General features: G+C 39.1%; 1 protein-coding gene across 1 annotated transcript; it reads right to left on the bottom strand.

Moving 5' to 3' along the window:
• Window positions 1–443: 443 nt before the first annotated feature.
• On the bottom strand, window positions 444–25,927 carry pinx1 (PIN2/TERF1 interacting telomerase inhibitor 1). The gene is made up of 7 exons (XM_020714563.1): window positions 25,856–25,927; window positions 25,067–25,176; window positions 22,812–22,904; window positions 22,539–22,620; window positions 21,973–22,062; window positions 16,464–16,546; window positions 444–1,518 (listed from the first exon to the last, which is right to left on the bottom strand). Exons 1-7 carry the CDS (start codon window positions 25,872–25,874, stop codon window positions 937–939), a joined length of 1,059 nt encoding a protein of 352 aa, XP_020570222.1. The 5' UTR covers window positions 25,875–25,927; the 3' UTR covers window positions 444–936.
• Between the last annotated feature and the right edge of the window lie 1,976 nt (window positions 25,928–27,903).

The following is a 27,903-nucleotide window of genomic DNA, read 5'->3' on the forward strand; positions in this document are numbered from 1 at the left end:
TACCTTGTTGTAGTTGGGAACTGGTTGGTCTGGGTAAAAAGCAGACGTGACATATCCAGGTAACACTAGTGGTATATGACGACAATAGATGGAAACTGTATGTCCAAACGTGAGATGCCTTCAGGAGGCGTCAAGCTTTCTTTAGTCAAAGAAAATCCCCAGCCTTGAACAAACTTAAATATTTTTGCTTCCTTTTACCTTCTTTGACTCACGCCATGCAGGTATGGATCCAAACAGTCACGTCTGTCAGATTATTTCAAAACATCTCGAGTCGGGTACTGAACTTGAAAAGACAACTGTCATTTTGGATTTCTTCAGTGTTTCCAGCTATCTTGTTACGTGTTTCACAGGTCAACAGCGTACGTGCCGTTTTCACCAACAGACAGGAATCGAATTTTTCCCTTCGTGTTCTCTAGGTGGATGAAAAAATAAATAAATACCCATTTTGCAAAAAAATGCCTTTATTCAAAAATGAATTTGATTTCGACAAAACCCAAAATACTTTAATGTGATGTCTGAAAGTTTGACGTTTTTCAGAGATTAAACTTTATCCAGACATTTTTGTAAAGATTTGGGTCAAATATTTCATGCATCCAAAAAGTTTTAACAAGTACATTTGTAAATATAATATTTTTGTAGTCTTTTGAAACATTTTTAAACCATTTTCAATCTATGGAAAATGGTGTGTCCGAAAAAACCTAAGATGCCTACTTTAAATTTATGATTTAACTGAGGCAGATTTTTTTTTAATTGACTTATGCATCAATATTGGAGATCATGTCATTTTTGCAGTAAACTCCTGATTGACAGGATTTTTCCTGATTAACATATTTTATTTGTCTATTGAGGAATATATGTCTATTTACTCCATGAATGTGACAATTTAGAAACAGGAGTAAACATTGAAGGTGAAGAATATCTCATTTTATCTTCATCCTAATCTTGACTTTGCCTCTTTCTCTTCTTTTTAGATTTTTTATCCATCTGCTCTGCATCATTCTCTATAACTAAACAGTCCTGTTCCTTCTCCATTCTTTCAGGGGAATCACAATCTTTTATTGGCTCTTCTTTTTTGTTCTTCTTTGACTTTCTCTTCTTAGAAGAACGCAGATGTTCATCTGCAGAGCCACCCTTCTCATCTGTGTCATTTAGATTTTCTGTCCCCCTTTTCTCCTGCTTTTTTTTGTCTTTAGTTACAACAGATGAGCCGTTCTCCTCGTCTTCCACCTCCTCAACAAGTTCCTTGTTCTTCTTTTTCTTCTTCTTTTTCTTCTTGGGCTCTTCTGTTGCATCGCTCATGCGGCCTGCGGAAAGCTCTTCCTTCGCCTGAGAGTCCGCTGCAAGTGCTGCACTCTGGTTTCCACGAGCCTTCTTCAGCTGAGCCATTCGCTGGGCAAAGTACTCCTGCATGGTGAGAGTGCTGGTCACAGTCTTGGCGATGGACTCCGTATCCAACTCCACGGCACTTGATGTCCCGTTTTCCTCAATTTCGCTCTGGGAGGCACTGCTGCTGCTCTCCTAGTCCAGAAAGACACACAACAGAGGAGCATGTAGAGAGGCTGCAAACCACAAGGCTAACAATGACAGACAGAAAGGCTCAAGTGATTGTCAATCATCATTCAGAGATTACCCACACTGCGAAAACCCCCAAATAGGACTGCAATGTGACAAAAGGTGTTAAAGCCCTAAAATAAGTACATTCAACATAACTGTTCGATCTGAGAACAACGTTTTGTGGTTCTTTACTTGCACTTGGGTTTCTCTGCAGAGTCAGCATCCAACCCTTAATCCCCCAGTTCCTCATCTGGATTACTGCCACGGAAATTCAAACTAAAGCATTACGACATCATCCAGACACTTTTTTCCAAGATCCACTTCCTCCTTTTTTAAAGTGTTATATGGACCTGGAGTTGATGGTAATCTATAATAAAGGGAGCAGACAGTGAGGCTCATTTCCCTTTCCTGTCTTTAAAGACCCACTCTGGTGAAAATAGTGTTTTTGGTTTTTTTTTTTTTTACAGGTTCTTGCTGCATTTGTCTTATGATATATAAGGACAATTAAGCTTAAATTTGCATTTCTGAGTATTTCTTTTTTTAAATCGTAGTGAATCGGGAGCAGACGAAAAAATGCAGCCTGAAAAAACTTGTAATTGTGGCGTAAGATCTAAAATTCTATTCGGTGAGCCTAAAGCTCATCGCTCCACTCCATTCTGATGCATCTACTTGTAGACGACTAGATCCATTTATGTCTTTGTTTTCCTCATCTGAGCTGGCATTTGGATCAAAACTGTACAGCTGGATAGCTCCTATATTGTTTGCCATTTTTGTAGCACCGCTAAGGTTAGCTTGGGGATGTGAAGGAATGTACCGGTAAGCTAGCAGGAGAGAGTGTAAACAGAGAATTGTCAGCAATGATGAGGGGAAGGGGGGGCGGGGTTTCTCAATGCCAACAGTCCCACCCACAATTCCCAGGTGAAAATCTGATTGACTCCTGCCGCGCTGCAGAAACCATGTATTAGAAAACGACAGGTTTTGTGATTTTTGACTAGAAAATGCACAATTATAATCAAAGTTCCACAGAAAACGCTTTTTACAATAGATCAAAATATGATTGGAGCAGGTAGATTGGGAAAATCTGGAGCTAAAAATGGTGTTTAACATTATGCAAGTAAATCTGGAATCTTTTAGGATTTTTTAAAACCATTTTACCCTTTATTTCAATGATGGGGAAAAAAAACAACACAATATTTATATAATTTCAATACTTCTGTTCATAAGTTTGATCACAAACTCCGCCCTGCAGCCTTAAACACTAAACAGGTCTACCTTCACATCTGTAAAAAGGCCATAAAATGTGCAGATTTTAACTCCACAGCATGAACAATTTGTCACCTCACCTGTATAACTCATTTGTCTTCATTTTCCTAATGACCTACTCAATGCATAATGATTTGTCCAAAAGAATACAGACGCTCCTCTAGAGAACTGCGTTAAACAATGCCACCGTTCTGCGGATTATTTCCGATGGTGAGGCGGACGGCATTTTTCAAATCCCACCGATTAGGGATAAATTGAAAACACTGAGTTGTGTGAAGTTGTGCCTCAAGTTTGGCCTTTAAGCTCTTAAAGTGAGATTACAACAGATCTGCAGTTTTTTTCTGAGGGCTAAAACAACCCGACACCACAGCTAAATGCAGAGTTTAGATTAATGTTTCTTTACAGCCGATCTGTGCAGTAAATGCTGGGGGGGGGTTTAAAAAAGCGGTTTGGAAATGACAAAATTCTTGACTATGAATTCAAAAGAAGAGCTTTTTTTTTCCAAATCTTAGCCCTAATTATTTCAATTTTATCTAATAAGTGATTTTTTTTACATCGATGGGGATCATTTGTTGGGATTTAATCTAAACCAAAGTTTTCAAAAACCTAAAAATCTTAACTAGAAAAAAAAATCCAAACTTCTAACAAAGAGAAGGGCTTTTTTCAGGTTAGGTGTCATTAAACAAAACTTTCCAACATCCAGGAGAAAATCTATATTCCCTGTTACTGCACAATGGCATCCTCTCTGCTTGGGAGAGGGAAGATGGGGCTTAGCGCTGACAGCGCCAAACAACATGTAACTGGGATTTGGGAAGATGGCTGGGGGCCATTTTAGAACTGCCTTTGAAATTACTCTCAAGAGAGGCGAAATGAGAGAGGTAAGAAAGAGGGGAGAGTGACGGAGAGAAACATCATCAGCAAGGTGAGGCAGCTTGAGCCAGGTTTGTGGTTCTTTCTCACTGCCTGGGGATCTCCATTAGATTCTGATCCGACAGCAGGAGAAGAGCTGCGACCAGCAGAGGCTGGACTAGCACAAACACTGAACTGGCTGCATTTCTGGCAGCCCTGGAGATCTTCCTCGCCATGATGTACTGAAGGAAAACATGCAAGTAAGAAACTGCAAAGCAATTGAAAAAGTAAATTCCATTTTTATTAGGTTTACACTGTAAATCTGACTTCGATTTCTGGGCTCAACCGAAGGTTTAAACAGAAAAAAGTTGTCCAATTGAATGTTTTTTAACGTATTTTCTAAAAAAGGTAAAGTAAAGTAAATGCAAAAATTGAGTAATTTTCCAGCTTCCAAATTTAAATATATCAGTTTGTCGCATTCTTGATTTAGTTATGATCTGAGCTAAAACTGAACAGAATGAACTGACTGACATTTTTGATTTAAGCACTGATCTCAGCTCACTATAATATTCAAATTCAAGTTTTAATCAATTTAGTTCAATTTAGTTTAGAATTTAGTTTAATTTAGTCAATTTTTGCAAATTCCAATTCATGAGTCTATTTGATGCTTTTGAATGTTTATTTCATGTAAATTTAATTATTTCCTGATTGAGGATAACTAAGCAGTTAAGTCTGAAAACGTGTTAGAAAACAAGTTTTTAGTGCAACAAGAATCTGCTGAAAAATATCTTACAGGAAAATAAGAGTTTGAATCGTGTCTCTTTTGGTAAAATGGTAAATGGTGTGTACTTGATAGTGCTTCGAGTCCCAAAGTGTAAGATATTGTGGTTAGGGCGGGTTTTATGCTTTTATTTTGGTTAATTTTGTTACTTCCTGTTGTCCTCTCATATCAGATGTCTTGACTTCTCCTTCCCAGTGTAATTCTTCATCAGTGTTATCGCCCGTTTTTCCTGTTGTGCGCACCTGTTTAACTGTTTAATCACTCCTCCTGTTTTAAAGTCTGCATCTTCCTTCAATTCAATTTTATTTGTACAGCCCAAATTCACAACAACAGTCGTCTCGATTGGCTTCATATCGGTACTACTGAAAAAGTGAAGTGTAAAATCAATAGGATCATGAATACATAGAATTCAATAGGAAAATACTAAATTGAACTAACAAACTGACTAAACTAAACTGGCATCCCTGCCCTTAGACCCCCCTTCGTGGTAAGGAAAAAGTCCTAAACAAACAAGATTCCGGAAAAAACGAAGAAACCTCAGGGGTATCCACATGAAGGAGGGATCCTCCCCCAGGACGGACAGGCGATTTACCAGAAATGCATTCGTTGCCGGATTGTTTTGTGTTTGTATGAGAGCTACAAGCCTTCTTACCTTTGTTTCCAGTTTATTTCCAGTCTGGTTCCTTAGAAAAGGAACTTCGGATTCCGAATCTATCTGCGTCCTGCATATTGTGTCCACACCCATCCTGACACAAAGTGCCTCAGAGTCAGTCACTAGCACCAATGGCCACACATGGTGCCAACCTGTTAACCACCAGGAGTGGTAGGGGGCTAACCGTCTTGCCCAAGGACACTGCCTCATAGGGAGGCAAAGCGGTAACCGAACATGTGACCTTCCAATCAGAGGCCAACCGCTCTGCCGCTGCACCACAGCTGTCCCCATACACATGATAGTGACATCATGTGTTGGTTCACCAATGTCACATGTCCAGACCAACACTGCTTACAAAAATGCCAACAAGTTCAAATGTCAGAGGTGAATTATAAATAAAATACTATACCACTCTGCAGAAACTATGCCCTATAAACTATGATGATCCAGGTTCTTTTATTTTGGCTAAAACAGCATAATCATAATTAAAGGACCACTGGGAACACTATGACTGATGATTGGAGTGAAGTCCATCAATAACAGTTGCTCAGATAAAAATGTGCTTGTTAATAGTCAACATTTTCTCTGAATGTTTATCTTTATTCTTTATTTCTGAACACGTTAGGTAACAGTCTAATTCTTATAAGACGTATTTACAAATCAGTGGAATAAAATAGTTTCAGTCACATTGAGAATAAAGCTACTTCAGTCATTAGTGTGTAAATACTGGACATTTATGCCGCGATTCCATTTGTATGTTGAGTTTTGATAGCAACTGGGACCCCCCCCAAAAAGCCAAAAAAATCCAAGGCTGAAGAACACACCTATATCAAGCAATGTCTACCCTTTCTCCTCCTTTACCCCCTCCCCTCGCAGACGCAGAACCCCAGGAAAAGGATGCGCTCAGTGCACAGTGTGCAGCCCTGAGATAAGGCTCCTTCAGCAGAGGAGCGGCCTGGCTGGCTATCGGGTCCTTCCTGTTTCACTCTCTCCCCTGGCGGGGGCTGGGCAAGGAACACAGGGAGGGTCCGTGGAGGGTCCCAGAGAAAAGGAGAGGGTGGGAAGGCATTCAACAGGCCGCCTCCTTCAAGACAGTCCAGTTCTATCTTCCCAGGCTTAATGTGGCCAATGGAAGGCCAGTCATAGCAGACGTGCCAAGGAGCCAAAATACCGAAGCCAACAGATTTAGTGAGAGTCCATCAAGCCAACAGAGATGATGGGAAGGCTTCGTGGAAGTTCTGGAGGAAAGTTATACAAAACTGGGTGTTACTGAATATTTGTGGTGGTTTGGCAGAAGTTATTAGACCACATTATGGTCATCTGTAGCAATGGCAGAGTATAAAGACAGAAACAAACTTCCAAATGTACAAGAAATTTGATTGATCACATTTTCATATTTTCTTCAAACCTTCATTGTCAGAATCTTGTCTTATGATTTATTTTGGTTCAACACAAACTCTGAATAAGAATGCGGATTGGGTGCATTTCTGCTGATGCTAAAGGCCATTGACCAGAGTTCAGGAGGATGTTCACATCAAGGCATTTAATAAGATCAAAGTCAACAATAGAAATGGCAATACATATTTTAGGGAAAAACAATCCAACCATCCATATGTGCTAAAGTTACAACAGCAGAAGTGTTAAGGCCCACACCTTTTTTACTCAGCTTTCCAGAAGGTCACAGAGGCGTTCCAAGAGACCCTGCCTCTGAACAAACTCATTCAACCTCCCTAAAAGGTCCTGGATGAGTCTCATCAGTAAACATCTAAACAATTAAATCTGACTCTTCAATAGAGAAGACCAGTGTTCTGTGTCTGTGCTCTCAGCTTCTCATGGTAGTGAAGCTTCATCCCGTATCTCCAATGGAGAGTCACAACCCTATGAAGGCAGCTCATTTTGGACTGCGTGGGAAGACAAGACTGTAGATTAACCAGTAAATTAAGAGATTAACCATTTAATTCAGATTTCTTTATACTACAGCAGACCAGTTGAGAATCATTATTACCACGTCTGTCAACTTGGCGCCATTCTTCCACTGGGGAGAGAACAGCTGAAAACTTGTACTTGGTGACTCATTCCAAGCACATTACACCCTTTTCTGTCTTCAGACCTGAAAGAGGTTCATCCTCTTCCAGAAGTTTGCAAGACCATTTTCTAGCACTTGAGCTAGAAAAATAGCTTTAGCTGATAGTAAGTTTTGTCTCCAAGTAAATTGTTTCCTACACTCAGGTTTGGAGAAGGCTTTATGCCCCCCACCTTTGCCTGCTGGGTTTCTCTTTCAGAGGTTCCCTTCCCAGCAAACCTTTCCTTGGGCCTACCAGGTCAAGCTTAGTCACATGCGCCCATACAGGAGTTGATTCATAATGGCAAATGCAGGTTCTTGGGTTGTCAGGGCCCATGGAGGGTTGCAGAGAGGAGCAACCACATCTTAAAGAGGGGGACCAGTGTGTCTTGCAGCTCCCTTGCAGCTTTTACAGCCACCTTAAGTGACATCATGAAAATGGAATGCATGTGGTAAGTGCATCATTAAGTATTTGTAAGACGATGACGTCACTCAATCAAAAACTCATGGGTCACTTTGACAGTGTGCAGGATTTTGGAGGTTCTCACCACCAGGTCACTTGTGGTACCTAAACAAATCCTGACTTTATCAAAGTCCCAGTGGGTTTTATGGGGGAAAGACTTTTACTCCTATGCCAGAAAATGCACAACTGAAGAGGAGAATGTCTGGGTGCAACTGAAAAAGTAAATGAAGCATACCTGACATGACAAACCCGATGTTTACAAAACCCTCAGCAGGTAGAGAGCGAATCTGTTTTTCAAAATAAGTCATAACTTAAAAAGCGACAGCACTGACTGAAGTTAAAAACTCTTATGTGAAAATGACAAGACTCAGTTTTGTACCTAGACAGGCTATAATGGAGATAAGACGGGTCTGTTTAATAAACCACAAGGTGGCTATTGACAGCAGCACACCATAGTTTTATCCCCCCCCAATTCCATTTCTGTCTTAGAATTAAGTAATTTATGAGACAAAACATTATTTTGCTGGCTAAACAGCAAAATGATTCCACCGACAGCAATTGTGTAATTCAGTTCAATAGCATGCTGTTCAGCAAAAACCTAGCTAGGCCATACAATTACTTACAAGTGTAGTTCTGCGGGGAAGCTGCACAGATACACACACTTTCTTCTTGGTGATGCAGCACCACAGCCAGGGAAAAAAGATGAGAACAGCTTAAAAATAAATGGATGCTGAAACCCTTTATTACATTTTCTTTTTATTTGCACTCCACGTTTTCTGTTAAATTGCTCTCCGATATGATGCAACCAGAACAGCCCAACAGAACAAGTACCACAGATTATTCATTTGTCTTTTTTGCTGCTTTGGTTTGCATTATGGCAATGCTGAGGAGGAGATTAGTTGTATTTTCAGAACTTTTCACAGCTTATCTTTTACATTTCTTTTGATGCAACAGGTGTGTCACTAAGTAAACCTGTGTGTGTGACAATTAAGTTGGAAGATGCATCAAGTTTCCATAAAATATGGTAAAATCAAAGTTTAGTCTTAATTGAAAGGTAAAGTGATTGTTTTGTTTTTTGCCACAAAAGCCTGTCTGTCATTTTCCTTTTTATAGCAACAAAAAAGGTGTTCACCCATGTAAATCGCTCTGTAATAAGTTTATACACAATCCTATGAGTGTGAACAATTAGAAAAAACAAACACAATGGTTGGATGTTATCTTACTCAAGATAGAATCTATGAAACAAAAACCAAAGTGGTGTACACTTACTCAACAAAGCGCAAATATTTCATTTGATTCGTTATGGCAGCAATGTAAAAGAAAAAAAAAAGGACTGTAAAAGAAAAAAGGTAAATTTTTTCATTTGGTTTAAATTTTTTACTAAAATTATTCTTCTGCTATGTAAAGTTTTGAGCGACTCGCATTTTAGACTTGAGCTTTGGTTTCATCAAATTCTTTGGAGGAGGGTTTCACATTTGTTCATTTAATAGCAGAAATTCACGTTAAGGCTTTGCAATTATGCCCAAGATATTAAAATAAGTCATTTAGTGGTAACAATTAGTTAACGCAGAAATTAAAGTGATTTAGATGAAAACATGTTTTTGTGTCTCTAAAATACCAAAAAGACTAATTAAAAAGTTTTGTACAACTGTACTCCTTTAAACATACACCTTTTGGATGTTAATTAGAATTTGACACCATTACTGTTGCCCATTCATTTTCTTAAAAACTGCCTCTTTGCATTACTAGCTTTTTTTCCACTCTATAATTTCTAGCCAATATTGCTTGGGTGTGTAATTGCGCGACTATGCCCTCATTGTCCTGCCACAATAATAAATTTGGTAGTACTCAGGGTGTATGGATCAGGGCCTGATTAGCCAGCTGTCTCTCCCTGATGAGCTGCAGTGGTCCGGCAGCCCATCGTTCATCCCCCTGACGTGGGCGGATAGAAAAACAGGTGGATTTGTTATTCCCCGGCAAATAAGAAAATATGTCAGTCGGCCGTCAAGGTTTTCCACCGCTCGACCCTTGTTTACGAAGATGACAAAGTACTAAGGTGAAAGTCTAAAAATTATGAGAACTTGATGCATTATATGTAATGCAATCCAAAACCGGACCAAATGTAGAGTACTTTTAACAGAAAAGAAAAAGAAGAAAAAAAACGCCTTAAAAAAATTGCTCGTTCTCCCTACTCGAAGAGCGTTTATCATCAGTAACAAATGAAGACAGCATTATGCATGCAGCATGACTGCCCTGTGCTTGTAGAACACTGCATACGGGAACCGAATATGCCCCCTCTTGAACACTGGGGTCTCCACGCCCCAACCCCAGGGAGGGAGGATGCTGCGATTATTTTCTCCAGCTGTGATTAATTAGATTAAAGAGTCAGTGATTAAACAGTCGTCTGTGACTGTAAACAGCCGAGGGCTGAAAATCTTTGGGTGGTTAGCTCCACCAGGCGATAATTATCCTGCTCCCTGAGTATTTTAGCATCACTCCTGCAACCAAGAGACGACTGCTGGTAACATTTATTATTTCCCAAGTTATTCATTTATGTGTTTTTGTATTGAGCTAAGCTGAAAGTGTCAGCATGGTGGCATAGGCAGAAGTTTTCAGTTCACAGAACAGCTAGATAGATGATTGGGACAGGTGCGGAGTTTACACTTTTTCAGAGAAGCATAGAAACGCATGATGGAAGTTGTTGGCAAATCTTGACATTTAAATAGTAAAATAAAAAGCTTATGTATTAATTAGCATAGTCAAAAAAAATCAGGTTGAAGGCACTTAAAACTATCCTTAAGATAAAAGAGAGTTATAACTCAAAGAGTTTAACTCGGATCCAACAGCAGCAAATGGGAATCTGCACAGATAGGATCAGGAATGAATGCATCAGAGGAACAGCTCATTTAGGATAATCACTTTGAGGAGCGGAGGATTGGTGATCATGGTGGTAAAAGGATGCTGAGGTTGGAGCTACCAGGAAGGAGGCCAAGAAGAAGACCAAAGAGGAGGTTCATGGATGTAGACAAAAAGGACATACGACTGGATCGCGTACAAGAGGAAGACAGAGGATAAAATTAGGAGGTGGAAGAATCCCCAAAAGAGAAACAAGAAAAATTCAAACAGCAGCAAAGTTTAAAATAAGGTGCTTCAACTCAATGTTGTTTGATAATTAACGTATTTTCAGTTTTTCTAAATCTTGCAAATGTATCAACTGTGAAAAATATGTAACTGTCTACCTGAAAAGCATCTTGATGGACATAAATGTTTATTGGGAAATTAAAGCTAAAAGTATTTGTAATTCTTGAAGGAGGAAAGACTGTGAGCTGCAAGTGGTGGAGGATGAGTTTCATTTTTTGTTTTATTGTCCTTTGTATGAAAAACACAGACTTTGTTTGTAGTAATGATGATAATGAGTAATGATAATTTGTAATAATAATGAGGTAATAGAAAAGAAATGTACTCATTTGTTTTGGTCATCTGAAGATAAAATCTTACCTTTGCTTTTTGAAAATGAAATTTTTTGTTTGGTAATTTTTGTGGCAAAGGCATGGAGAATAAGAATTGACACTTGGTACTCTGTTAGACTCTGATTGGGTGGATTATTGTATTTTTGTGATGCCAATTTTCTGTATTTTGTCTTCCAGTGTCATATCAGCTCATGCGGGCTGGCCACATTAGTGCCTGACACTTAAATTCAATCAATCAATTAATCTTGAGAAATCACATGGAGAAAAAATAGATTTTAAATGTACAATAGTCTATAAAAGTAAAGTATATTTTCTGAAACAAACCTAGAGTTTGTGGAGTAATTGTTCTATAATCCTATACCATTAAAAAATTTCAAGTTTGGTTGTCAAATATCTCAGAAATTGTGGGAGAAGATACACCCAAAAAGTGTAGTTGAAGCAACTGTTTGTTGGGTCTGTAATATACACCAAGGAAAGGGGAATTTATTTTTAAGCAAATGTAAAATCCATTTAAAAAAAATTAAACTTTTCAAAAGGTCTTCATGAGCTGAACAGATATACATCCTTGATGAGCAAAAACTGCTGCAAAATTGTTATATTATTAAAAAAAAAGAAAAAAGGTAACTTGTGGCATGGTTACAGATCATTTCTGTTCTGTGGTCAATGTCTATGAGCTGTCAGTAAATTTTCACCAATAGACTCCGCCCATTAGCTCCCCGGCGCTTCCAAGATGCATCTGCCAAATGCTCAAGCCCTCCAACCAGGGTCGCCCCGGCACCATGCTCCCTAACAGTGGTATCAGGGGAGCACCTGCTGACGCGCGATCCTTCATGGAGACGACGCGTGGGAAGAAACGCTGGCAACAGGTGCCACCCGACGAGGCTGGATCCTATGTCTTTTGTGCCGGAGCAGGAGTGGGAGTGGGAGTGGGAGAAGCAGCAGGGGTCACGCTGACCCGAGAGCCAGGCGCACCCTGTCCCCTGTCTGACTGGAGGTTCAGGAGTCAAAACAAGGCTTGCACCAAATTATACTCAGCCATTTTTCTTCCTTGACACTTAGGGAGTAGAGATATAAATGAAAGGATTAATACTGGAAAGACTTCAATGTTCGAGGCAGTCAAAGTCCAAACATAAAGGCTAAACATCCAGTAGTAGTTTCAAAAACAACAACAGTCATCTATTAAAAACTCATCTTATAAATGAAATTAAATCAGAGTTAAAAAAGCATTAAAACTACAACTAAAATATGAATAATGTCCTTATATTTCCCATTTGCTTCATATTTAAACGTTACATCTGAATATCATGCAAGACTGGAAACATTTCCAATGTCCTTTAAAACAGTGGGGAAAAGGCAATAACGTATCAAATAGTTTTTAATGATCCACAATTTTCAAAGAAAAACACACAGTTGAAAAAATAAAACTGCAGCTTGTTTCCACCTTTCATTTTAGCAGGCGGCTTTAAAAAATGACCAACTTTCCTTGATGTATGAATCGGCGGGGAGTCTATTTATCAGCAGGCCCTCTGCGGTCGCCCGCTTGGGTCCCTCAAGTCACAAACCGCGTCGTTCCCTTTTGACTGATTAATTAGCCAATCAGAGGACATTTTTCACTGGGCGGCAGAATGGTTTATTTCAGCTAATGCCGAGCTTTCGAGCAGAGACCCGCTGGAGCCTCGTCGGCTCTTTCGGCCTGCCTGAGTGGCTGGGCAGAGGGGCAAGGGAGATAAATCAAGACAGGCTGGCCCTCTATGTGGCTCCCTTAACTAAACCCCTTGAGAAGGGCATGGAGAGCAGAGGTGGTGGAGAAGGGGGAGGATGGAGAGCAGGACGGCCAGGGGCACTGCTCGCCCGCCGATAAGCACGGGGAGCACAGGGCTGCCAAAGTGCCTTCATTTAGAAGTGGCCGGGGCTTTTTGATATCTCGGCAGCGAGAGCCAGTCATTTGTCATGCGGTGAGTAATTGTGTTGAGAGGAGCAAGAGGAGGCAGGAGACGGAGGGAACAAGCAAGCGTGGGACGGGTGATGGATAATGGAGAGCTAAGTAGATGGACGGACACTTCAGTAAAACTCTCACTGGTCAGACAGTGGTAAATAATTTAAAACTTACATTTTAGACCTCTAAAAAGGGGAAAAAACATAGGAAGTACTGACTAAAACATTAATTTTTGAAATATTTTTGGGACACTTGCACCAATTAAATAAATGTGTTATTTGCTAAACACACACTGTAAATTTTTAATTAGTGCTTTAAATCTTCTTACAGTAATTTGCTATTTAGGACTTACTTACTAAAAGTATGATACTAAAAGTATCATAACTCAAAACATATATTTTAATAGGATAAAATGACAGCTTCCTAAATTCTGGCTTAATTAAGGAATTTTGACATCTGACTTTAAGTTTGTTATGTCTAAACGTTTATAAAATATCATAAATCGACATTTTCAGATTAAAATTTGCATCATGTTATTTTTAACACATTAGAACTGCTTTTGATGGGCTGAGGCCTTTGGGACAGTTAGACGTGTGTGCGCTTGTGTGCGCCTGTGTGCGCCTGTGTGCTTTATGCAGCGTTGTGAGCAGCGATAAGGGGTGAACAGGAAGCACATCACTGCGGAGGAAGGAAAACACCCGCAGAGGGGGACTGGTGGAAAGGCCGCTAAAGACAGAGAGGTGGGTGGTAGGTGAATTTCTGGAAGATTCATGAGTGGAGAAAGGGGGGGCCTGTCTGGAGACAGCCATGCAGATAGGATTGACAATCTCACATTATCCTGATACTGCTTTGCACAATAATGCAACCCTGCCACCAATGCAGATCTCTAAACACTCACGACTCTTATGGGGCGTTTGATTTTTGCACGAGCTGATGCGACAGCAGCAACACAGCAAAGATCAGTGAGGGATGAAGGTCACCAAGTGAGGAAAACTTTCACGGAAAATCCGGCTAAAAACCTCGCCGCTTGGCTGGTCAATCCCCCCCTTTATTCATTTTCAACAACTTCTGACACTGCTGGGCTTTAACACAAGGCCTCATGGGAAGCCATTGTGGTTGTGGCCTGTGTTTTCGATATGGTCAATGGTGTCCCCTCTGTCTAAAATATAGCAGCCCATAACCAAACAATTAGAGAGAAAATAACTGTGAATTGCTTGCATTTCCAATGTTAATCAGCTGGGGAGAGCCCGCCATTGTCTTGCTATGGCAGAGTACCTACAGGAGAATAGAGGCGTTTTTCCAGGTAAATTTATGTTGTTTTTTTTTACAATGCCAGTTTCTTCCAGACAAATGTTAGAGATAAGTACGTGATGCAAACAGGGGGCAATTGTGCGAGTTTGTGTCCCGAGGTAAGATGATAACCTGTATATCATATAGATGACCTATCAGGAAAGATCCCGGAGGATAGCTGAAACTGAGGCTTCCCAGCAAAATATTGCAGCAAGCATTCCGTCCCTTTTTTCTTGTTGTGCCAAATCTTTTCCAAGTAACCTGTCCAAAATATCACGCAGCTCTCTACATGATGCAAAAGTACATTTATTTTAGAGCAGGACATTTGGGTCCAATTCTAATGTCAGCCAGCCTACTGTTGGCGTTTTCTTTTGTGGACATGCATGCAGGTGGATACACAATGACCTGTAGTGTGCTCTAACACCGTTCTTTTAGAACCAACATTATGCTTTTGTCACAGCTGCCCTTACGGGTAGATTCGGGCTGACAGTCTACAGGCCAAAAAAGGCTAACCTGTTATGAGGCACACAGGTGGCCCATGTGAAAAAGCAAGGTCATAGGCCGCTTGGCGATTTCATACAAAGAAAATGTTTATGCATGTTTCTTTCTACAGGTATGTTGCGAGCAAGGGTACAGTAAGGTAGAAGGGATGTCATCCAGATTTTTCCTTTTTTAACCCACTCCAAAACTTGCAGATTGCACAAGGGGCTCAAAGGGGCTGTTCACGTGATAAATACGTACTTGACTGTTAGAAAATTAGAAAATTAGAAGGGCGTAGTTAGTGTGGGTATCCTACAGGGACTTGCATATCCCCTGGATACCCACCCCTGCACGCGGTCAGTAAGGGGCTAGTACTTGGACCTCACTAACAACTAAAGCGTAGTTTAAGCGCAAACGATTTACATTAGCCTTACAAATACTTAACAGTACACTTACCCCACACGACAATCGTATGTTCCATTCTAAATGACGTCCCTTGAGGTGGCAGTTAAACTGGAAGACAAACCTACGCTCAACTTAAAATGTGGCCTACCTCTCTACCGGACGACCCAAAACCCTGCAGTACTTGTATAGATGTCACGGTTTTAGTTCTTTACTTTTGTGTTCTGGTTCTCTTTTGTTTCTGTCATGTTTTGAGTTCAGTTCCTGTTTTATTTTCTAAGATTTCCTGTTTTGTTGTCATATCGAGTTTTGCTTTTGGTCCCCATCTGTCCTGAGTGTTTCCACCTGTGTCTGGTTTGTCTGGATGTATTTAAGTCCTGTCTTTCCCTTCCTTCTGTACTGCTCCATAGGTCAATGTTCCCCTGTTCCCAGTGTGTATAATATTTCGAGTTTCTAATTTGCCCACCTGATGCAGTGGTTCAGTTTTGTTTTGGACTATTTTTTATTAAAGCCTCCTCCTCCTCTCTGCGCCTGGGTGCTTCCCTCATTCCCCGTTTGTAACAATAGATCAGCCTCATACAGGTGCATGTGACCAAGGCTTTACTTTCTTCTGAAATTTAACCCAAAGTTGTTGATCTGATACATCGGATCACACAGCTTTCACCCCGAGTGCGGTCTCGGCCGCCACTGACCATCACTCCTTCCAACTGTCATTTCAACTTTTTTTGCAAGCATCATCACTTGACATTTTTACACAGCAAACCCGCTCTTACTTTTTCTCTTTAATAATGCCTGCTGGCACAGCTAAACCACCTGATATGACACTTTAAGGCAGAAGTAGGAAAAAAAGAGGGGGGGGGGGGGGTAAAATGAAGGTAGTAGGAAGGGGTAGGAGTGTAAATCCCTTAAATGGATTTAAGAACTCTTGCCACCATCAGCGGCCTGCTGGCGCTGTTAAAGCTGTGCAGTGTGACATGGCTAATCTACAGCCAGAGGCTGCTCGGCGGCCCGGGCCAGTAGAAGCAGCACTGGTCACATGACACCTGAGCATCTGATGAAGGGATCAGAGCTGATGTTCACCAGCAATTCCAGAAACAGATAAGCTATTCGCCCAACAGCATGGCCTCAGCAGCCTGAAAGTGGACTTTAAGAAATATAAGAGACCTGTTTGCTCAATTTCTATACAAGTGGAACTTGATTCTTCTGCTTCTGCTTTTCTGTTCCTTCAACAGTATCTTTAAAAAGTCTCTTTAAATTTTACCTGCTCTTGGTCTTTTTCAAGTCTCGACCTCTTCCCAAAGATACAGTTCAGGTCTGTTTCACTTTTGGAGGACAGGTCTTTTCCTGTGGAACGAAGCAAAAACAAATACATATAAATCAACAAGGTAAAAGTCATTTTTAGTTTGATAAGGAAAAGATAAACCACCAAAAAGATATCACTCAAACACAGTTAAAGAAAAATTAAACTTTTAATAGCACCATATGATTGATTAGAATACAAAAAAAAAACCTGGTGTCTGATGTGGATTCAAAATAAACACATGGCACCATCAGAACATGTGTGTTGGTTGGGAGGTGTGCGTAGGTGGCCACACTGAAAAGATTCATCGCTTCACGTCGCAGGGATAAAACAGCAAAGAAAAATAAACGGAGGATGAGGTCCGCCGCGACACGCCTCCGGATTCCCATTTTCAAGCCGGGCCTCAAAGACTCCTGAAGCACGCAGTTGCCCGTCTCAGGCTGGGGTCCTGTTCGTACAGCTGCATCCTTTTCCTTCAGTGGGGCTCTGATAACATTTGGTTATTTATTGCTCTTAAGCTTTATCTGCCCCAGCTCTTGGCTTTGAAAGTCACTTGCACATGCAGGTCTAAGAAGCTAAAAACCAAGAAAGGAGGGCCTGTGCTGTTTGTTGCCGAGCAAACTGAGGTCAGAGGTAACACGAAGCCCTCCAGATCAATCCTCGGTTTGGACAAGGAAGTGCCCGTCAAAATTCTTGGGCTTTTAGGTGAAAGTGCAAACAACAATGCTCTTCAAAAAAAAAAAAAAAAAAAAGTTTCTCCCAGCTGCGTTTCAGAAAGATTTAAAAGTCATTAAGGTGCCAAGCAAGACAAAAACTTCTGGGTACAATTCAGGAAAATCAAAATTAGATTAATTTCTTAAATATTTACTTACTTTACCATTTACTACGAATGGTCAGTAACCCTATGTTGCCAAAAAAAAAAAGAAAATATGCCCACAAAGCTGCAGTAAAAGCGCCACACAGCGCAGCAGATGGAGGGCTGCAGTTAGGTTCTGCACCAGCCACCCTGGCTGCCCTGACAGGTGATGGATGGAGGTACCAATTAGAACTGGGTTACCGGTTTATGCTGCGAAGCCTGGGCCTGAGCAACACAGATTTCAGTACTTTTCCCTGCAAACAAAGACCATCAATCCTCAGTGCAGGCAAAGAGGGAGCCAGCAGGAACAAGATATCAATACTTTTCTTTAAGCAGCAGGAGGAGGCTTTCATTTGGAAGGAGAGGTGCACGTTTGGATGGTTCCTTGATGTTGAAGGGGTCAAAGAAAAAAAAAAACTGCAATGAACTCACTTTAGCAGCTTTTATCATGTTAATCTCATTGTGTATGATTTTACTTATTTAGTAACACACTAGGCCTCTGAATCCAATGTGGAATAACAGGCCTTTCCTGCTGACCGTCGATAACAGAACTATGAGAGTATAACATGACCTTTTCAGCCTCTCTTATAACAAGCTTAGCAACAGTAAATCTATTATGAAGCCTTAGCTTGGCAACAACCTCGCTGTGAGAGGAGGAAGCATTCAGTGGAAGCATGCAAAGAGGTGTGGCGGGTTAAATGTTGCCACACAAATCTGTGGCCTAAGCCAGTCCACATCTAACAGAACAGCAAGGGCCAGACCCACTAATGAAAACATTTCCAATGGGCGCCGTTTGCAACGCAAGAGCGGTCACCAACTGTTGTGAGAAATCAGAGTTTGTAAAACCGTTAAATGTGTTTTCAGGAGAAAAGTTTTTTTGTTTTTTGTAATAAACTCTTTTTACTCAAAAAAGTTTGACAAAGAAGCTCAAAAAATATTCGAATCTATTGTTTCCTCGCAAATTTTTAATTTTAAAAAATTTTATGCAGATGATGAATAATTTCCGTTTCTTACATTGCTAAACCTTTGAATAAAACGATCCCTTTCATTAGAACACAGTTGTGCAAAACTAGCTTTTTTTTCTAGGCAATACATTGGGTAACATATTTGTACAAAAATAGATAAGAGGACAAACTAGACCACAAAACCCTGTGAATAAAAATAAATGATCTGTAGTTTATTTAAGCCAGACATAAGAAAGTTTAAACCTAAAGACATTCACAACAACAATTCCTAACGCTTTCTTGAAAATGAAAATTGGGGAAACTATGTTTTTGGCATTTTTAAAACGTTCTTGTGTTATTTTTCTGATGATAATGATGATATTTAAAGAGAATTAATCTTAAATTGCATTTTTTTGAGTGTTTCTTTGAAGAAACAGTTGTGAATCAGAAGCAGACCCAAAAATGCTGTTTGAAAAAGATCGTATTCTTGATGAAGATTATATGCTGGGTGGGCCACAAGCTTCCTGCTCCGCTCCATTCTGATGCATCCACTTGTAGGTGAATAAATCCATGCACGTCTGGGTTTTCCTCGTCTGAGCTGGAATCCGGCTTAAAACTGTACGGCTGCTAATGTTAGGTTGGGGGTGTGAGGGGCTGTAAACTAGCAGGAGAGAGTGTAAGGGTGGTGGGGCTGCAACTCAAAGGTGAATTTCTAATGAACTCCTGCCGCTGTACAGAAACTGTCTTAGAAAACAACACTGTTTTTTCTTTTTGGGAAGCTAATCATAATTAAAAAAAACAGAAAAACACTGGGAGTGCTTTAAAAAAACTCAAAAGATGATTGGAGTGGGTCAAAAAAACTATGCACCTTCTAACTGAGCTATTATTAGACATTTGAACTGTTAGAAAGCCTAAATATAGCTGAGTGGCGTCAGCAGCCGTCAGCTTGGTTTTGTTTGACTGTCCTGCAAACATCTCTACAGTGTCCTTTAGAGCTGCCTGAGTGGAGATGTGATCCTTTTTCCTGTACTTGTGAACATCTTTGTGTCTTCAGCTCCAGGAAGGATGTGATGTCTGTCTGCTGTTGCTGCTGACATTTAGGATGCTGTGCTGCAACGGTGAACACTCATGGTAGGCTTGAGAATCTGCCATATTATAAAGCAGAGGTCAAGTTTGACCACTTTCGTTAAAAAAAACAAAAAAAACAAACAAACACATATTTGGCTTTATTTTAAGTCATTTGTACAAAAAAATTTAGTTACCTTCTGCTTCTGAATTCAAGGAAAACCCAAAAGTATCAAATGTTAAACGACCACTGGATGCAGCCATCAGACGAGGAATTTCCCAGTAACTCCCACGTTAAGAATAAAAGCATGCACAATAGAGCTGCACGATACGAGGAAAACTCGCGATATGCGATATTAGTGATCAGTATTGCGATGACGATATAACTTGCGATAAATGAACAAATAGCAAAAACAATAAAAACATTTCCATTTTACTGCAAAAGTTTAATTTAAATAAGAGTCAAAATACCTTAAATTAGTCTCCAAATGACCCTCTTCTAATTAGGAGGGCAACATCTAACATGAAGCTCCATCCGATTGGTCAAGAACGTGAATGGCCCCATCTGATTGGTCAAATGGATAATGGGATTTATTCAATTCATTAAATAGTTCAAGTTGTCATAAGATTGTTTTAGCACCTTTAAGGTTTACCATTTATTGCGACTTTTGCGATATGGATATTGCACAGCTTGAAATCGCGATAACGATAAATTTGCGATTAATTGTGCAGGCCTAATGCACAACATACCATTTAAACTTATCACTTTATTTCCTAGTCGTGACAGGTCCGAGTGAGAGTTTTTGTTTTATTTAGAGCTCAAATTTGTGCATTAAGGGCGTGTCTCTTATTTTGACTGGCAGGTGGGAGGACCCATGGCTGCACTGAGCAAAGCTCTCCTTAATTCCTGCCAGTGTTCCACCTCCATAACTCCATCACGACAAAGATGAATGATGACACATCAGTAATATGCTTGTCTCAAATAAGTGACACATACTGATGAGTCACTAAAGTCTAATTTGACCTGAACTCTTCAAGCTACATATAATAAAGAAAAAATGCATTTTATGTTTAGTAATAAAAAAGAAAGAACAAATAAAGTTGGATGTTGGTTTACAGATGACCACAATCTCCGAATTCTCTCACTACTCCTCGGTTAGTGACGAAAAGGCCTGATCTACAATTTTAAATTCCCCAGAAATCTCTGAGAAAAACTATTGTGCATCAATGCTCACTAGATTGGAGAATATAGACCACACTTCTTTGCGTTAGACTCTTTTAGTGGTAAGAAAATAATTCAGAAATAGCCAACGATTCACAGATTCAGTTTAGTATCTAGTGCCCTGAAATTTAACGCAATTTGGACACCATGCTTAATACTATTGGCACTATTTTGAACGCCAAATATGATGTCACCAATTTCCTGAAGTCAAAACCTATTTAGCACAGACAGTAATGTTAAATTCAATATGTTCTGATGATTTGGATGGTTTACAAAAAATACATTTAAATGCAATTTTTTTTCAAATAAAATATTGTTTGAACACAGTGCATTGTGGTCTGTATTCACCAATCTAGTGAGCATCAATGCACACTAGTTTTTTCTAGAGACTTCTGGGAAATTTCCAGGGCACTAAATTTTGGAATTATAGATATGAACACCCTGGAAAAATGGCGAATGCCCTATATAGTGCACTATATACAAACAGAGAGAAGTGAGGGGATTTAGACGTAACCTATGAATGCTTCAAGGTTAAAAAAACATTTTTATGTCATGAACTAATTAAAACCACAAAAACAGGTGGAGAGGGTCTGGGAGAGAGACCAAGGTTCTTTTTTATCTGGCAAGGTCATCCAATAGGTCATGGAAGGCGTTGTTTCGGGGGGTAAATAGAGATGCCAGATGACCAAAACAGGAAACAGGAAGGTGCAACAGAATGACATCAAGTGTACACGGGTCCTCCAGGTGAGGCAGAGGTGGAAATCGTTTTGTTTTGGGAAGTGGATGATGATGCCGATTTGAACTTGATGACACTCGCTAATAAGATCATACCAGATTTAAGGAGGAATTAAAACCCACTTCAGGACTTCAAAATGCACACCACTATCCTATCCAAATCAGTGCAACTTTCCTGATCTTTCTGGAAGAGGTTTGTTCTTGGAGGCATGCAGATTGTCACGACTCAGCAGTAAAACTCTGTAATTATTCATTTTAGCCTCCACTGGTCCTGAACGCTAAATTCCTTCTTGAGCCTATCAGTGTAATGGCCTTGACCAACAAATCTCAGCTTCCTGACGTGTTAAGAGTAATGAAAGGAGTAGGGAGAGTTATAAATAAGCTCTCTTAACACGCATGGGGTCAACTGACCTAGTGCAGGCTGACTGAAGCTGAGCAGAATCCGAAGGAAAAGCACAGGTCTCAATGAGGGGGTCAAGCAAGCACTTTGAATGAGAATTGGAGGTTTTTGGGTGGCAGAGAAAAAAAAGAACCAGAACTTCCGGTTGTCTGTTCATTTCTTTAAATTCTTGCTAAGTAAAGAATATTTTCAGAGATTTCCTGTCAAGTTCATATACATAAAAAATAAAAATAAAAAAAAGAACTCACCTTTGGTGAATTTCATGTAGTGGACCCTCTTTTTAGAAGTCTTTGATTTCTCTTCTAAGCTGAATCCCCTTTTCTCTTCGGATGGAGCTTCTGCAGACGGAAAAAATCATACATAGAGAAAATTAGATCGAATGTTGTTGACTCCTCTGATGATCAGTAAAAAAAAAAAATAGCAAATTCAGGTCAATTATAAAGTTTGGAACAGGATGTTTCATATAGAAAATGCTGTGTTATAGCTCCCTCTACTGACCAACAGAAAAAATGTGAAACCAAATCAAGTGGCCTCTATTGGAAACTAAATGTCTGATAGAATCCAACGGGATAAATGAGTCTGTGGGATGTTATTAGTGATGCTTTTCAAAAGCACATCACTAAGGAAATGAACTACTGAGATGCTGATAAGACAAACACAACTGTGTGTATAACAGTTACAGCTGTTCTACATGTGACAACCTGAAGTTAAATAATTGCCCACAGCATTACAACAGCCAAGGGAAAAACACATTAAAACTAAACTTGGGTTAAAAGTTTATTACATCCTGATGGACCACAGTCTGCCTACACACCGCTGCTCTGGGTTTGACCATGATGGTTGTTCAGCTGAGCAAGAAGTTCATTGAAGTCATCTTGATGGGCGATCCAGTTATCCTGCAAAAATCAAAGATGTCAACAAAACGGAAAACAATTGTTGAAAAGGAGTATTTGAATGCTTTCAGAGAAGCTAGAGAAGGTATTAGTTAGAAAGTAAAAATATATGACTTTTGGTTTGAAATAGGCATTTCTAAAGAGAGAGAGGGCCAAAAGAAATTTAAACTTCAGGTCAGTGTGTTTGTGCTCACCTCATGACTTGCATTGGTTCCAAGCCCATGATTGTTGTTTTTAACTTTTACTTTGATATGTTCTGTAGAACCTTGCTCACTCCTTCCCAGTCCCTGGAAGTACAAAGAATCAGCTCATATTTATTAATAATCACCTGACTGTAATGGTTATGATGTAACTGCAAAATAACTGCAATCAGCGATGTTTGTAAGTTCCGCCAAATTTTGAAACATCATACTTCTCTCTTTCAAGTTCTGTCAGATTACTGTTTCTGTATTTGTATCAAGCTGAGTGGACATTTTAACTCTGTCTGTTTACGTTATTACACTATCAAAAGGAACAATAGGCACAACAAGCACAAATAATTATTGTAAACTAATGCACTCAAAAGGTCCAACATGAGTTTAAAGTCTCACTCCGATCATTTTTTTCATCTATTTTAAAAGCGTTCCATATTGGCTTTTTTAAAATCATGTTTTTTGGGACATAGTTTCTGCAGACCATAAGAAAATTGCCTCCAAGTTGTGGTTGGGACCATTGGCGCGGTGTAAATCCGCCACTAACTCCCAACATTCATCTGTTAACACGCTTTTTAAACAACGACCCTGAAGTTGGCTTCCGATTCACAGCTTCCGATTCGCGAAGGCACTAAAAGAACATTCCGCTGCATTTTTTGCATTAAGATCACCTTAGACCAGGTCCTGTTCAAAAACCGCTGGACCTGGACTGCTCAAACCTGGATTAAATTATAATTAAGATAGTAAAGAACACATTAAACACAGTTTCTGATTTGTGAAACCTTCTTCTGATTTGTGAAAATGTGAAATAGGTTGATTTTTTATCGCATCTTACGCACTGAGTCCACCTTAGACCAGGTCCTGTTCAAAAACCGCTGGACCTGAACTGCTCAAACCTGGATTAAATTATGCATTAGATAGTAAAGAACACATTAAACCCAGTTTCTGATTTGTGAAACCTTCCTCTGATTTGTAAAATAAGTTGATTTTTATCGCTTTTTCTCAGACAAGGTCCTGTTCATGAAATTTGGGTGGAAATGTATTTTTTTATTCCTTAACACTTTTATTTTTTATACTGCATTGTACTATTGTATTTCTCCACACAGGTACGAGCCGGTGGCCCTAACATATCACCTGGGTGACCAAAATCACTTTGTTGCAATACACAGACTTCTGCCCAGACAAAAGCTTGGACCTTTTACGATGCACTACAGGAATCCAAGAACGCTAGACAAGGCGACATCAAAATCTCAACATTCAAAAGAAACTGGGAAACAGATGTCAGATTGGACAAATAGTTATAGTCATGGTTAGCATGAACCCCTGACTTAAGTTTTGTTTTTTTGTTCAATATTTCTTGGTTTGTTTTCTGATTTACTTTAGAGTTCCTGTTACGGTGTTTTCCTTAAAGTTGTCCTTCCCTTGTCCCCATTATCCTTAAATTGCATAAAATTTGATGAAATGATACTATTTCCCACAGCGGTTTTTGAACAGGACCTGGTCTGAAGTGGACTCCGTGCGTAAAATGCGATAAAAAATCAACCTATTTCACATTTTCACAAATCAGAAACTGTGTTTAATGTGTTCTTTACTATCTAATGCATAATTTAATCCAGGTTTGAGCAGTCCAGGTCCTGCGGTTTTTGAACAGGACCTGGTCTGAAGTGGACTTAGTGCGTAAAATGTGATAAAAATCAACCTATTTAACATTTTCACAAATCAGAAACTGTGTTTAATGTGTTCTTTACTATCTTATTTATAATTTGATCCAGGTTTGAGCAGTCCAGGTCCAGGACCTGGTCTGAAGTGGACTCAGTGCGTAAAATGGTATAAAAATCAACCTATTTCACATTTTCACAAATCAGAGGAAGGTTTCACAAATCAGAAACTGGGTTTAATGTGTTCTTTACTATCGAATGCATAATTTAACCCAGGTTTGAGCAGTCCAGGTCCAGCGGTTTTTGAACAGGACCCGGTTTTACGGTGGTCTTAGTGTTTAGGGCCCTCGCGAATCGGAAGCTGTGAATCGGAAGCTAACTTCAGGGTCGTTTTTAAACAGCATTTTTCCCTTCTGCTTGTGATTCAACACGATTTGAATAAAGAAATACTCAGAAATGTCATTTTAAGCTTAATTTTCCTTAAATGTTTCACCCATCTTAAGAAAAAAGCAACGAGAAAGAAGTTCTGAAAAACAAACAAAAACTATATCTGGATTGCATTCACTTTTAAAGATATCAGCATAAGTTTAGACCGCTTACCTTGCCCTTGGACCAACCCATTCGCTCCAGCATCTTCTGGCCAAATTTAGAGTCATCTTTACTCCAAGTGCTGTTCCTGGGGTCAACCGACCACTTTTGTTTCCTTCGGGCTAAATTCACAAAAGCAGCAGCATTGTTACTCAACAGTCTGTCATTAAATAATGACAACTAGACTAGTATATAGAGCTCAAAACGCAGAGTGAATATAAAACAGTGCTGAAGATAAACATATGTAATGTGCTTTAACATTTTTTATACAAACATCATGACAAAAAATACATCTTGATTTTAATCCAAGGACAAGCAAGTGAGAATGTAGCACACACAAACGTGTAAACTACTATCCAGATCTTACAGAGAGTTCTACAAAAAAAATAATAAAATAAAAAATAGGCCACGATTATTTTTCAAAAAATAAACAGTCAAAAAGCTGATTTACAGCGTTTGCAAATCCTTCAGTGTTCGACATATTTTTCAGATACCCCTACTCTTCCTGCTACTGTAGTCAAGCTCTGTGCTTATAAGAGGCAGCCGGGCAAGTTGAAAAACAAATACAGCGATGACTGCAGTTTGACACATGTTGTAAAGTAAGAAACACGTGTTTAAAGAAACCGATGGGGGAAAATGCTAAAGCTAATGCTAACCTTGTTAACACTTTGTTAATGGCAACTCAAAAAACCGTTTATAATTTATACCGTTAGGCATGGTGCTTTGGCTAATATCACAATGAAGAAAAAAAATAAACAAAGAAAAGGAATATATACACACATGTAAGAGAAAAGTACTTACGTTCAGCTAGCATAGACATCTTGGGTCCTCAGTCTTGTGGACGCTCGAGCATTTAGGTACCTTCCAAAATGCCTGAATAAAATAAATCACTGTTGTCATTTTAAACCTTAAGTATCTGTAAATTAAATAAAATGACATTTTTGTTTACAATTTATATATAAAACAATATTCTTTGACTTTTTTATATTTAAACAAAGACTTTATCACCGAACTTTGCCTTTTACAGCCCAAATGTTTTACCAATAGAGGGCGCCACAGCACCTCAGAGTCCGGTTGGGATCTGCAGTGTTACTTGAGTTCAGCTCAAAAGTCTCAACTTCAGCAAACATGTGAACTTCTCCCACTTGGAATGCCATTCTAGGAACTTTTTCAGGTAATAAAAACACGTGAATAAGATGAATAACTGCTATCCAAACCTAAAATACGTTGTATTCTGTAAGGTCACAAAGAAAAGTGACAAATTTAGGTTGTGGAAGAGTGATTTAGGAACTAAATGACATTTTTAAACTCGGATTTTCAGTCCAAAAAACAAACAAACAGTCTCATACCCTAAAGAAAAACAAAAGATTTAAAACAATTATTTTCAAGGCATAACCAAGACATGTTTTGTGTGGTATGTTTATAAAATGTTAGTAAATTCTGTGGGTATAGGAAAAATACACTCATACTACAAAACATTTGCTCGTAGGTCACAGTCAACATTGCATTGGCCAGAGAATAAATGTACTTTTGCGTGAGGATCAGCACCATAACATGTTATTTTAGCCTTATCTATTACAACTGATCATAACAACTTATAATAGCAAACTTTATATTATCTCATAAATGGATAAAACAGTCTGCAAGACAAGAAATAAAAATTTAAACAAAGTAGGATTGCAATAAATGTCAGACAGGCATTCACTGTATAAACTTTGTGCATTCAAAGAAATTGTAGTTTACTTAAAAAACAATACTAATTGTTTGTGATTGGCTGCGGTTTGTAAGGAGGCAGATTCATGTTAGCTGTTAAAAAAAGAAAAAAAGAACATATTAAAAAAAATGTTGCAGCTAAACACACAAGGGAAATGAAAAAGCATAAAACAGAAATGAGCTCAAATTTGTTCCTCAGCATGTTTCTGTAGTAAACATATGGGGTTATTCTAATATTTCTGTTAAGTTTACAATGTGTACTTTGGTTTAAAGCTGTTTTCCTTTTTTTTAATTCACAATGTCTATTTTCCACATTTACAATCTGGTTTTTCATTCACTGTAACCTGATTCTGATTTGACCCAGCGTAAATGGAGAAAAAGTACCAGTAGGTTTTTTTCAACACTAGAAGCAGAGACCACAGCATAACTCAGCATTTTCCAAGCTTGAAATACAAATGCTTCAATTCAAAAAAAAATATTTGAAATGTTTTCTTTTAGTAGAAATAAAGAGCTCCATAATATGCAAAAACAACTAGGCTTTTTTATGACTACTACCCATTATTCTATTTTTACATCCACTGTACTATTTACATCAAATCAAAGATTTGCAGAATATAGAATTCAAATTGTGCAACACTAACTTAACCCTTGTGCTATCTTAGATGACCCCACCCTTATAGTGACGTGTTCTCCCTACCATGACAAAGGTGGATAAAGGTGGAAAGATTTCATTTAATCCATGGACACCAGTGAAGATCACAAATCATTGAAGAAAAAAGGTTCAGAGCACTGTCTAGTGGGTCTAGATGACCCAACTTCCAACGTTTAAGTGGCTAGTATAGCACAAGGGTTAGAAAAGACAAACAGAGGAAGCCTTGTGTTTAGCTTGTGCCTGGAATTTGGGTGTCTGCACACTCCTGACAGGTCTATTACATAACACTAATAGTTTCCTGTTACACCACACAGAAATGCGGAAAGAAAATATTTACCGTAAGTCATTTCAATAGTAAAAAAAATATATTTAAAAGCTCCTATAAGTCATTTATAATGTTCTGTTTCATGTCACCAAGTTTAGTTTAATTAAAAAGAGCAAGTGGTATTTTTGAAACGTACAATAAAAAATCAGAATGCAGTCA

The sequence above is a fragment of the Oryzias latipes genome, chromosome 24, assembly GCF_002234675.1.
Source record: "Oryzias latipes chromosome 24, ASM223467v1".
NCBI lineage: Eukaryota > Metazoa > Chordata > Actinopteri > Beloniformes > Adrianichthyidae > Oryzias > Oryzias latipes.

Coding starts and splice junctions, on each gene's coding strand:
- pinx1 (XM_020714563.1), bottom strand. Junction 16,547..21,972: donor CTACATGAAATTCACCAAAG/GTGAGTTCTTTT, acceptor TTCGTTCCACAG/GAAAAGACCTGTCCTCCAAA. Junction 1,519..16,463: donor TTGAAAAAGACCAAGAGCAG/GTAAAATTTAAA, acceptor TTTCTGGACTAG/GAGAGCAGCAGCAGTGCCTC.